This window comes from Vombatus ursinus, unplaced genomic scaffold (genome assembly GCF_900497805.2).
Source record: "Vombatus ursinus unplaced genomic scaffold, bare-nosed wombat genome assembly UNPS02014798.1, whole genome shotgun sequence".
NCBI classification, from domain to species: Eukaryota; Metazoa; Chordata; class Mammalia; order Diprotodontia; family Vombatidae; genus Vombatus; species Vombatus ursinus.
Window position 1 is genome coordinate 83570294 of NW_020954576.1, and position 13056 is coordinate 83583349.

Below are 13056 nucleotides of genomic sequence, written 5' to 3' on the forward strand. Positions count from 1 at the left end.
TAATAATCAACAGAGGGAAGGTACTATTAATAGGAAATCAATAATCAACAGAGAGAAGGCACTATAATTAAGAGGGGTTGGGAAAGGCTTCCTATGAAAGATGGAATTTTAGTTGAGACTTGAGAGAAAGTCAGGAAAACCAGGAGAATAGAGATGAGAAAGAGAATTCTAGGCACGAAGGACAGTCAGGATAATTTCTCCTCACCCATTCTCTGCTGAATATTTAAAAATAAGAACAATACAAGCCTTGCCAGTCAATTATCAATCCACATGCAACGGCACCATACCGAGAGGTGGAGGAAGAGGTCGAGGCCCATAAGGGCCTCGTGGAGGAGGTGGTCCAAACCGAAGAGGTGGTGGTGCAAGTCCTCCTAGTGGTGACATGAGGGGCATTCCTGGGAATGGTGGGTGGCCTTTGGGACCAGTGTTAACCTGTTAGAACACAAGTACAAATTTTAAACTAATATTTGCTTTATGACATGACAGACCACAAGCACCAACCAAAAAGATGAAACCATAAACCCAGTGACAGATAAAAGATAGTTATTTCCTGGAGAGAAGCAGCTTGCTACTTTGGCACCTTTCCCCTCCAACTAGTTTTGAAAGGAGCACAGTCATTGCCGCTGCAGTTTTCTGTTATTATCTCCAACAAATTGCTCCCATCGGACCACATGTTGTTTAGGCAAGTTAAGAGGTAAAGTAATAAATAATTGTCTCTACTCTTTTCAATGCCATTATTATAAACATACCAGCAAAGGTAACCGGTAGCATCAAACATAAAATATTCATGCAAGTCTACACAATGCAGCAACATAATACAGGCAGTCCTTGGCTTAAGAACAAGAGCTATATAAAAGTACAAAGAGATGAAGTCACAGCTAACCCTCCTGCTCAGACAGAAACGACTGCTGCTGTTCCCCAGTCCAGAATATCTAGATAATAATTTTAAGACTACATGCACGAAAAAAGCTAACCGAATTTTTCCAAGTAACTCGTATCCAGAAATATGTGGATTGCTCTATTTCCCTTCCCAGTCAAAAAGTGAGAATTCTTTTTGGGGAGAATTCAAATTGAAATCCTAAGTTGGAAATTGGAGATGCATTTGCCCGGTGAAATGTTATAAACATCATAATGAGATACAGCTGAAATAGTACCATTATTAGTTCTATACTTTAGACAGCTTCCAGGCTCTGTGGACACAGGGCCTGAACTGGAGATGAAACTGAAGGTAATCTGAAGGGCTTTGAAAATGGGGAGATGTCTAGAAGTCTGCTAAGTGAAAATCTGAGAGAAACTGAAGGTGAAGGGCAAACAGGCCAGAAGAGCGACGATCTGAGGAGGACATGGCTAAAGGAGGTGAAGGACCCAGGATGAGAAAAGATGAGACGGCTGGTTAAGACGAGTGCAAAGGCTTAGAAAGGAAAATGAAACTGAGTGTAGGTGTTGATGTGCTTAAAAGAAAGGAATAAATCTGTACCTGAAGACCTCCCAAAACAGTTTGCTAAAGCAGTTTTACAGATAAGCCACTGGTGAGAATTATAAGGACTGGGGATCTCACTCCCAAGAACACAAAGCCAGGTAAATCTTTGCCTTCAAAGACTGTGATACTTCATAATAAAATAAAAATTATATGCAAAGTACAGATGGTCTCTCCTCACCAGAAAAAAAGGGAGTTGAGAAACACCTCTTTACTCTCAAGGTTACTAAGGAGAACAGAGCATTCTGAGAAAAAAAACAAAGCAACCAGAAGGTCTTCAATATAAAAACAAAGCAACTTTTGAAAGGACTGACCTGTCAGGAAGTTGGAGTGTAGAAGAGTGCAACGCAGAGGAAAGAGAAATGACAACTAAGAGCCTTTTCCTAAAGAGACCATAAGTGCTGTCAAGTGAAAGACTGGTAAGAGCCAGAGGAGAAAGGCAAGTCTGGGTCCCAGCTGAGGGATATTGAGACAGCTATTTTACAATCTAATAGCAATAGAAAGGTCTGTTATCTTCTCAGGGCATATATCTAAGACATAATCTAAGAAATATCCCAAGACTTCTTAAGCATGGTAAATAGTACAGACAATTTTGGTCATTCATGTAAGTACAAATAATGCTTCCAGAAAGGAGCTGGAAAGCATTGCTAAAGAAACTTTAGACCTTAGGGTAGGAGGTATTTTCATTACTGCCATCTCCTGAAGGCAAGGGATTCAGAAAATAGAGGTAGATTTAGGAAGTGAATAGTTGGGTAAGAAAATGGTGTCTGACCCACGATGAAAAATGCTATCCTCCTCCAGGAGAAAACTGATGAACTCTAAACACAGACTGAAGCATACTTTTTCACTTTGTTTATCGTTCCTAGGTTTTTCTTTTTTGGGGGTGTATGTGTTTTCATTTGCAACATGGTTAATATGGGAATATGTTTTACCAGACTTCATGTGTATAATCGGTATCATATTGCTTGCCTTCTCAATTGGTGGGGAAAGGACCAGAGGGAGGGAAGCGAATTTGGGACTCAAAATTTTAAAAAATGAATGTTAAATTTTTTTTACATATAACTGGGAAATATTTAACAAAATATATAAAAAGCATATTTATGTGTAAACATATATATGTACACTATATATATGTATGTATGTGTGTGTGTGCATATTATGTATTTTTTTTTTAAGGAAAATGGAGTCTGAAGATGAAATTTGGATTTCTGGACCATGGTTTAAAATATAAGGAATGATAAGATTAAGAGTACCTAACAGAGATTAAGCGTACCTAACAAGGGCGAGTAATTGCTTGGAGTCTTGTAAATCAATACTCACAAAGGCTTTAAAATACAAAGATCCTAATGGTCTGAAATTCTACTGGGGATAGGAACAATTCTCTAGTAATGAAGAAAAGGGGTAGCTGTCTATGAAGTCTGTGCTGATAGACAAGGAACTAATCAACCAACTTAAATTTGAGAAAGATGTTTACATAACATAGAAACAAGGATGAGTAAGAATGAATGAATACATAAAAGTGGGGCGTGTCACAGTCTTGTCAGAACAAGATCAGGAATCCTAGAATCAGAACACACTAAGGCAGCTGAGGAAAGGTAAGGAAACAAGTTCTATTAAGAGCATTAGAGAGAGGTTAGACTTCTACTGTGGTTAATGAACATCTGAAAAAGGAAGTAGTGATCATGAACTATCGTTGCTTCAGCAAGGACAAATCACGTCAAACTATTACCTCTTCGGACTGATGTAACTAAATTTTACATTAGGGAAATGCTAAAATCTAGGTAAACTCTGTGTGTGTGTGTGTGTGTGTGTACGTATGTATGTATGTGACCAAATGTTTAAGTTCAAGATATACTTGTGGGAAAGGAGAGATGTGGGCCCACCCATGGCACTGTTAGATGGGAACTGGGATTGCTAACTAGCTGGATTCAAAGAACAGTCAGGTTTCTGGTGGAGTGATCAAAGTTCAGTGCTTGTCCTTCTGCTATTTAACATTAACACTTATTGTCAATGGCTTGGATAAAGAATCTTTACCTGACTTGCATTACAAGACACAGCTGAAAAACTTTGACTGGTTAGAACATTAAACTATAACCTGAGAAAATTGGACTGGATTCTAAGGGCCCTTCCAGGCCTCTATTCTATGCTGCCAGAGTTTTTGCTGTTGTTTATCCTTCATTCTGGAAGAGGACCATGACATCAGGGAGGTGATACCATGACATGCAAATAAGTTGGATTTAAGTGAGGAGGGCTGTGCAAAGTCACCAGCCTCACTTTCTCCTCCAGAGTCACCTGGGTCCAGTGACAAGATACAGATTAGGATGACTGGAGATGGCTCCGGATGCAGTAGAAGACCTTAGTCTTTTGAAGCTAAGGTCTTTCCAAGTTCTCAGTTTGACTGAGGCAATGTCCATTCAGTGATTAAGGCTAGGTAAGAAATAAGCCAAAGCTTATTTATATTAAATAAGTCAAATAATGCCCCTTTTACCTAATTAAAAAAAATCAATCTGGGAGGAGAATTTATTTACATTCACTCTGAGCCATCTGGGCCCAAACAATAACCACTAAGTGGGGCTCGGGCTGGGATCTATTGTTGGCCAATCAATGAGAGCCAGATGGAATTGGATTTAAGGCACTGTCCTTAAGAAACCTCGCCTGGAAACCCCAAGATATCTTTCAAGGTTTCAGCTATCAAAATTTACATTCCTTTGGGCAGAGCACCCACAGGTAAGGGGGGGGGGGGTATGATACTCTATGTGGACAGACGTAGGGGAGGGAGGAGAAGAAGGAAGGAAGGAAGGAGCTGCATTGACCAAGTGGAACTGGCCAGTTGGATCCCCGGTGGGGGAACTCATGTACTTACTAGTTGTTATTTGTCCTTTGTTCTGGAAGAGGATCATGATATCAGGAAGGTGTTGCCATGACTTGCAAATGAATTGGATTTAAGTGAAGGAGGGCTATGCAAAGTCACCAGCCTCACTTTCTCCTCAGGAGCCACCTGGGTCCAGTGGCAAGATATAGATCAGGATGACTGGAGATGGCCCCCACTAGGGTTGTCACATGGAAGAGAGATCCAATTTTTTCTACTTCACCCAGAAGAAAAAACTAGGAACAATGGGTGGAAATTGCTAAGAGGCCAATTTAGGCCTGATGTCAGAAAAAGCCTCTTCAAAATTAGAGCTAAGTGAATAATAGCAAGGTCTTACAGTCAAAAAAACTGTAGTTCATTCTCAATCCATGTCACCCCGGGCAAGCATCATTCTTGGTGCTGAAACAGCTCTCTCAGACTTGAGGTGCAGAGTGCCAACCCACACTGGAGAGAATTTGTCACAGTCCCCTCCCAAATAAAACCACAGGCCTAATTTAAATAAATAGATTAGAAGTAACCAAAATGAGAATGGGCTGCCTCGGGAGATGGTGGGTTCCACCGTACTGGAGATCTTCAATAGAGCCTGGCTAACTACTTGTTAGATATTCTATGAAAGGGGTTTTCTTGTTTAGGTACCTATTTTCAGGGGTGGGGAACCTTCGACCTCAAGGCTACATGTGGCCCTCTAAGTCCTCAAGTGCAGCCCTTTGACTGAATCCAAACTTCACAAAACAAATCCCCTTAATAAAAGGATTTGTTCAAACTTGGACTGAGTCAAAAGGCCACAACCAAGGACCTAGAAGGCCACATGGGCTCAAGGCCTCAAGCTCCCCCCATCCCCGTTTAGATAGTTTCTGAAGTCCTATGACATAAGTGGCTTGAGAACCTTACCATTACAGGAAATACGGGAAAATGTATTCCAAGAACCAAACTGACTGAAATGAACTTTTAGAATAGAACTTGTTCATAAGTTGTGGACTGTCTGCATAATGGTTTTAGAATATTCAACACCAAATAACTAGCAAAACTTCTTGCTAGTGAAAGGAAACCAGAATTAAGGACAGGAGTAAATACAGCAGAATGCACCAACTTACAGTTGATTAATTTTCAAAGTTCTTCTTAGTGATAGGCCCAATGTAAAACTGTTAATATTTAGTATATCTAGCTCCCAGGATGGAGATGTTGTCCTTATATGCAACCAATTTACTTTGCAAACTTTAATTTGCTATACACATACTTGCCTAAAAGCAATCTAGACTGTATATGAAGCAAGCAGCTTCAGACCCAAAAGTTGTGTAACTTTGTTTTGCATTAAAGACATCTACCATCAAGTGCCCAAAAGCAATTAGTCTCCTATCCAGCAACAAAGAAAAGTCAGTTTAACACAGCAATCCTCTAAAACCAAGTGAGAGGTCAACCAGATGTGCCATGCATTTAAAGCACTGAAAAGTAGTGTCATGCTTCTCCTTAGTTTTCCCCAGATTTCCCAAAAAGTAGCAAGTAAAAGCCCAGCTCCATTTTCAGTCTCCAAATACTTACTGGCACTGAATCCTCAGCTGATGGTAGAACAGTAGGAGCACAGGGGCCTTCAGCCTCTGGGGGAAGGGTTTGCTTTTTTTTTTTTTTAATGAAAAAGTACAGATATAATAGAACAGAACATATAATTAAGAGATAAAGCAAGTAGAGGGGATTATATAAATGTTTCCTAAAACAGTCCAAAGGAAATGATTATGACCTTACCATGCCATCCAGCACTGTTGAGGGAGAAGAGCTTCTTGGGCCACTATTCATCAAAGGGACTGGACCAGGGCCCAAATCTGTTAATAGAACAGATAATCCATTTATATACATTCTTAATTTAAACTTCTATGAATGAGAAAAATCAAGGAGTATTTTGTCATTTACTTCTCTAGCTCTTACTCCTCTTAATAAATCTAGTTTCCTTACCAGAGGCAGATGTTCTTCCAGATACTTCAGATGACCTCCTCAGACCAGGACCAAGAGGAGGCCCATCCACAGATCCTTGAGAAAGAAAGAGGTGAAACAAGCTTTAAATGATCACGCCAGGGAAACACCATGTAGGCATATTAGATTAACTCCATTAATTGTCAAGCCCTAAAAAAAGGGTCTACCAATTAAAAAAACCAAAGCCAGTCTTGACATCTAACACAGCCCAGTTCCTCAAATAAAATGCTGAGAGCAATAAGAATTTTATTAAAAATATAAAACAGAATTCAGAGCCATTATGAAGGTCAACAGAAGTTTTATCTTCTACATATATGGCTGAGGATTTTAAAATAAATACACAAATGGAAGTCGACACTTGACACAAGGGTTGTTGAAGAAATCAGAAATAGGAAAATGAATAAAATTTATAGTCAAACTGTATCAGTCATGTAATGTTTCACATTATTTTACTTATTCATGTATTTTCAAATGAGATTTTCATGTAATTTCATGATCATTCCTAGTCCAGGGTAATGACCTTTAGGGAATCTCCAGTAAAGAAATTCTGTTCTATAACAGACTCTACCATCATATATAGTGGTATACCAAACCAAAATGGGAGACTGCTTTCTAAAAAAGTTCTTAGACACAAAATTCCAAACATGTAATTTGCATACAGATCCCTAAAAGGGAAGAAATAAGTTGTCAACACAGCTTTTTGCAGAAAAAAAGCCACCTGCTTACCAAATTCATTTCTAGGTACATCTCTCCGGTTAAGAGTAGCAGAGACTGACCGTACAGGTGGTTCCATCATCAGTGGCGGGGAGGGTGCGCCACCACTCACAGGGGATGGACCAAAAGAGCCGTCTCGGCTGAGGGGCCCTGAAGAAGACATTATCTCGTCACTATCCTATAGCAACTAGTTTTTTCTATTAAGTGCTAAAGATTATATTAAGAAGATCACAATATTCAGACTATGGACTTTGACCTCCATACTAATTATCTCTCAAAGAGAAATTGGTGGGATTTATGAAATGCTCCTTACCTCTCCGTGGGGGAATCTGATGATCAGGTCTTCCTGGAGTTGGCTTTACAATCACTGGTCTTTGGAGCATTGCAATCTTTTGATTCACTTCTATTAATCTTTAATAAAGCAAGACAATGGACTTGAAGAGGGTTTAGAAAATGAGACAATAAATAAAGTAATTTAACAATACCAACATCATAACTCAGAAACACAACACCACCCTGAGAAGTGGATGTCAATGTCATCACATACATACTTCTGTCTCAGGTTGGCTGCTTCCCTCTTCTCCTCTGCAAGAGCCCTTTCTGCAGCACGAGCAATGAGCTATTGTAAAATAAAATGAAATAAAGTCAGACCAAATAACATCAAGGTAGAAATTAAATTATGAACAGAAGCTGTAAAAGCATTTTTAAAAGATTTTGCATTCAAGAAACAAAAGGAACCCTCTTACCCAGTTGTCATGGGCCTTCTTCTCATGACTAGCAATCTAAAAGGCACAAAACAAAAATTTCTAGTTTGATTATTTAATGGCATCATTATCTGCACTAAATATCCTACAGTATATGAATGAAGGGTAATAAGATCAATACCTGATTCTTATATGACCTCTCTGTTTTCTGTAATTCATCCTCCATCTCCTGAATTCTCTGCCTATAAAAGATTTTAAAAATCAAAAAGAAAAAAGGCAAGTAACAGTTTCCTCTTCTTCTTCTTCTACTTTTTCTTTTTTTGCTTTTTGGTGAGGCAATCAGGATTAAGTGACTTGCCCAGGATCACACAGCTAGTAAATGTCAAGTATCTGAGGCTGGATGTGAACTCAGGTCCTCCTGACTCCAAGGCCGGAGCTCTATCCACTGAGCCACCTAACAGCCCCAAGCAACAATTTCTGTAAGAAGACTCTAGAAGTTGAACTCACTTATACGTTTTCACTTCTTCAGCAACCAAGCTGACCTTCTCATCTGCAGCAGTGAGCTTCTGCTCCTTTTCTTGCCTTTCATACTCTTCCTGAGTGAGCTTCCTGGAATCAAGAACAAGACTGAATCACCTGCTCAGGGGTTCTCAATACTCTTGCTTTTCTCAACCAAACTTGAAAATGACACAAACACCAAACACTTATTGTCAGTGATGTTTCAGAAGACATTTAAGTTGTTTAAAGAAAAGTAAAAACGCACTTCATAAAATCAAAGATTAAACGGAGAAGGTCTCGGAGGCTATCTGGTCCAACTTCTTCATTTTGTAAATGAAGAAACTGAGGCCCAGAGAGGATGTGCCCAAGGTCACACAGGGAGTAAGCCCTGATCAGGATTAGAACCCAGATCTTGACAAGTCATCCTTCTCATCTACCCCACAAGTAACTTGGCTTCTAATATACCTCAGCTCTAACTCAAATCCCTAAGTATGTTACTGTGCATCTACTACATGAAAAGCACCACACAGGATAAAAGGAAAAGATGTGGTGCCCCCCTCCAAAAGGAAATCAGTTCTTCACTTGAAGGTTGTGGTAGCTCACAAGGAAAGCTAGCTACTCCAAACTGATAAAGTAACACCTCATTTTTATGTAACACCACGATAATCAACTCAACTATGATCATAACTTAAACATCTTGGCTGATTTCCTCCAGACACTCCAGCTTATCAATTTCTGAAATGTAGTACCCAAATAATTCAATCAATGATAGCTGAATCAAATTCAATATAATAAATACATAGAGGAACACAGAGTGCTATGAGGTCAAATGAAGGTGAAGCGTTACTCTGCTAGTGGAAAGTTATATTTGTCTTGTTTCCACAGCTAGACATAAACCCTGTGTGGGGAAGGACTGGGTCTTGTACATCTTTTGTGTTCCCAGCACCCAGAAAGGGACTTATAGTATATGCTCAATAAATGTTTGCTCAATCAAGTATTCATTAAGCACTTATTAGTAATGCTTTTGTTCCTACTGTGTGTCCAGACATGTATTGAACGCTACAGGAATGAAGTAGATAAAACAATTCTTTGCTTCCTGGAACGTTTCCCGTTTTGAACATGTGGAAAGACAAGCTATGCTACCCAGGGGCCCAATCCTCCTGAGGGTTGCCTTTTTTTTTCTTTTAAAACATATACTCAGTATTAAGAGTATATCTAGCATGAGTTCAGTATTCTTCTCTCTGAGAGACTGACATGAGGGTCTTCAGACCTGATTTATCATCCATGTGCCCTTTAGCAAATCATAATTACTCTGAGCCTCTGTTTCCTCATCTGTAACTGAGGGGTTTCTACTAAATGATCTAAATCTTATATTTCTATAGTCCACATTAGCACAAGTAAGGACATAAAAAAGGTGATTTTGAAAGAGTTAAAAAGGAAGAACACAGAACAATCATCTCCCAGGTAATAATTACCTAAGCTATATTATTAAAAAAAAAAAAAAAAAAAAAAAGAAAGCTTGCTTTCTAAATGCAAACTTCTGATTTTGATAAAAGGCAGAAGGCAAGATACTGTCAGTACATAGTTTGGTATCACAGGATCACAGCTTTAAAGATGGAAAAGAAATCAGAAGTTAACTAGTTCAACTCTCCTCATTTTAGAAATGAAAACAGGAATGTTTTGAAAACTGAGACCTATGGAGATTGCCCAGGGTCACACATCCAGTAATGGTCTGAGAGAGTATTTGTCTTTTTGGTGAGGCAATCAGGGTTAAGTGACTTGCCCAGGGTCACACAGCTAGTGAGTGTCAAGTGTCTGAGGCCAGATTTGAACTCAGGTCCTCCTGACTCCAGGGCCAGTGCTCTATCCACTGTGCCACCTAGCTGCCCCTTCTGAAAGGGTATTTGAACTTAGATTTCCCTGACTCAAAGTCAAGTGGCCTATCTGCTATACCAGAGGTGTCAAAAAATGTGGTCCACAAGATGCCATGTGGCTCACAACACTTCCAAGTGCAGCCCAAAACAGATTAAAATGTAGTTCCTGTCTGATTTTATTGTGTTGATGCACTGATTTAAGGGGAAAAAAAGGGCAGCTACGTGGCACAATGGATAGAATGCTGGGCCTAACATCAGGAAAGCTCACGTTCACGAGTTCAAATCTGGCCTCAGATACTTACTAGCTGTGTGACCCTGGACAAGTCACTTAACCCTGTTTGCCTCAGTTTCCTCATCTGTAAAATGAGCTGGAGAAGGAAATGGCAAATCACTCCAGTATCTTTGCCAAGAAAACCCTAACTGGGGTCGCAAAGAATTGAACACAACTGAAATAACCAAACAATTGATAAATTAATTAAAAAAAGAAATATATAAACATACGTGCTGGTTTTCTAGGTACATAGCGTGTGTATGTCTCAGCACAAACACGTTCATCTAGAAAATATTTATTAATACACATAGACACTTACTTCTGCAGAGCCATCTCTTTCTGCTGGTAGAGTTCATTGAGAATCTCCACTTTTTGTTGCAGAGTTTTACATTCATTTTCTAACTGTGCTTTGGCTGACTGCAGAGAAGAGGAGTCATGTTCCATCTTCTTAATTTGTTCTGTAAAAAAAAAAAAAAAATTCTGCCTGTTTGTGTGTGCATGTGCCACATGACAGCAGGGGCAGGTAAGTGAGAATATTCAATTCTCATATACAAACTCATTTTTATTATTTAAAAAGAAAACATTTCATAAGGAAAAGTCTACCTTCCAATTCATGCCGAGCTTTTATTTCATCACTTAGTTTGGACTGCAATTGGTTTCTATCTTCTTCAACTATTGTTAATGTAGTTTTAACCTACAAGTTAGAGAAGAGAGAATTATTAAACTGAAATGTTAAGATGGGAACTATATATACCTTTTACAGTAATACAGAAGGACTTAGATCATACCCGTGAGACATCCATCATCTGTTTAATCTGGCTCTTCATCTTCTCATTCCGATTATCTTTAAGAAAAAAATAAAAAAGAGGAATTTACTATTTATCACTTTATATTCTTTTACCTCCAAAAATTCTTAAGAATCCATGACAAATATTTTTTAATTAATTTTTTTTGATTTATCAATAATCACTTCCATATGCTTTTGAGTTTAAAATTTTTCTCCCCCTTCCTCCCCAACACCCTCCCCAAGACAGAGCACAATCTGATATAGGCTATACATTTACATTCATATTAAACATATTTTCACATTAGTGATGTTGTAAGTAGAAATTAAAACCAATAGGAGGAACCATCAGAAAGAGAAAACAAAACTCAACAGAAGAGAAAAAAAATAACAATTTGGCTTCCATAGTTCTTTCTTTGGGCGTGGATAGCATTTTCCATCACAAGGCCTCTGGAGATGTCTAGGATCCTTGTATTGCCAGGGTTAAGTTTATCAATATTTCTCATCACAAAACGTGGCTGTTATTGTGTACAAAGTTCTCTTGGTTCTGCTCACTTCACTCAGCATCAGACCATACAAGTCTTTCCAGGTTTTTCTGAAGTCAGCCTGTTCAACATTTCTTATAGCACAATAGTATTCCATCACATTCATACACCACAACTTGCTCAGCCATTCCCCAATTGATGGGCATCCTCTCAATTTCCAATTCTTTGCGACCACAAAAAGAGCTGCGATGAATATTTTTGTACACGGAGGTCCTTTTCCCATTTGTGTGATGTCTTTGGGATACAACCCCAGAAGTACTATTGCTGGGTCAAAGGGTATGCACATTTTTATAGCCCTTTGGGCATAGTTCCAAATTGCTCTCCAAAATGGTTGAATCATTTCACAACTCCACCAGCAATGCATTAGTGTTCCAATTTTCCCACATCTTCTCCAACATTTATCATTTTCCTGTTTTGTCATGTTGGCCATTCTGATAGGTGTGATGTGGTATCTCAGAGTTATTTTGATTTGCATTTCTCTAATCAATAGTGATTTAGAGCATTTTTTCATATGACTATAGATGGCTTTAATTTCTTCATCTGAGAATTGTCTGTTCATATCCTCTGACCACTTATCAATTGGGGAATGGCTTGTATTCTTATAAATTTGACTTAATTCTCTATATATTTTAGAAATGAGGCCCTTATCAGAGAGACTGGTTGTAAAAATTCTTTCCCAATTTTCTACCTTCCTTCTAATCTTAGTTGCATTGGCTTTGTTTGTGCAAAAACTTTTCAATTTAATGTAATCAGAATTATCTATTTTGCTTTTTATAATGTTCTCTATCTCCTGTTTGGTCATGAATTCTTCTGTTCTCCATAGATTTGACAGGTAAACTATTCCTTGCTCTCTCAGTTTGCTTATAGTATCAGCCTTTATATCTAAATCATGTACCCATTTTGACTTTATTTTGGTATATGGTGTGAGATTTTGATCTATGCCTAGTTTCTGCCATGCTCTTTTCCAGTTTTCGCAGCAGTTTTTTTTCAAAGAGTGGGTTCTTATCCCAGAAGCTGGGGTCTTTGGGTTTATCAAAAAATAGATTACTATAGTCATTGACTACTGTGTCTTGCATACTTAACCTATTCCACTGATCCACTCTACTTCTTAGCCAGTACCAAGCAGTTTTGATGATTGCTGCTTTATAATACAATTTAAGATATGGAATGGCTAGGCCACCTTCCCCTGCATTTCTTTTCATTAGTTCTCTTGATATTCTGGACCTTTTGTTCTTCCAAACGAATCTTATTATTTTTTCTAACTCTATAAAATAATTTTTTGGTAGTTTGATTGGTATGGCACTGAATAAGTAAATTAGCTTAGAGCTATCATTTTTATTATATTAGCTCGGCCT

At 38.5% G+C, this 13056-nt stretch overlaps 1 protein-coding gene across 1 annotated transcript in view; it reads right to left on the bottom strand.

Annotated features, from left to right (window-relative positions):
- LOC114049475 (transport and Golgi organization protein 1 homolog) overlaps window positions 1-13056 on the bottom strand; it is a 41103-nt gene that overhangs the window by 3037 nt on the left and 25010 nt on the right. The window contains exons 11-22 of the mRNA XM_027870713.1: window positions 11161-11216; window positions 10976-11066; window positions 10692-10830; window positions 8237-8338; window positions 7911-7971; window positions 7772-7807; window positions 7577-7644; window positions 7339-7436; window positions 7038-7175; window positions 6294-6368; window positions 6087-6163; window positions 288-432 (exon numbers count right to left, since the gene is read on the bottom strand). Of these exons, the coding sequence (XP_027726514.1) occupies window positions 288-432; window positions 6087-6163; window positions 6294-6368; window positions 7038-7175; window positions 7339-7436; window positions 7577-7644; window positions 7772-7807; window positions 7911-7971; window positions 8237-8338; window positions 10692-10830; window positions 10976-11066; window positions 11161-11216 (1086 nt within the window). The remainder of the gene's footprint in view (window positions 1-287; window positions 433-6086; window positions 6164-6293; window positions 6369-7037; window positions 7176-7338; window positions 7437-7576; window positions 7645-7771; window positions 7808-7910; window positions 7972-8236; window positions 8339-10691; window positions 10831-10975; window positions 11067-11160; window positions 11217-13056) is intronic.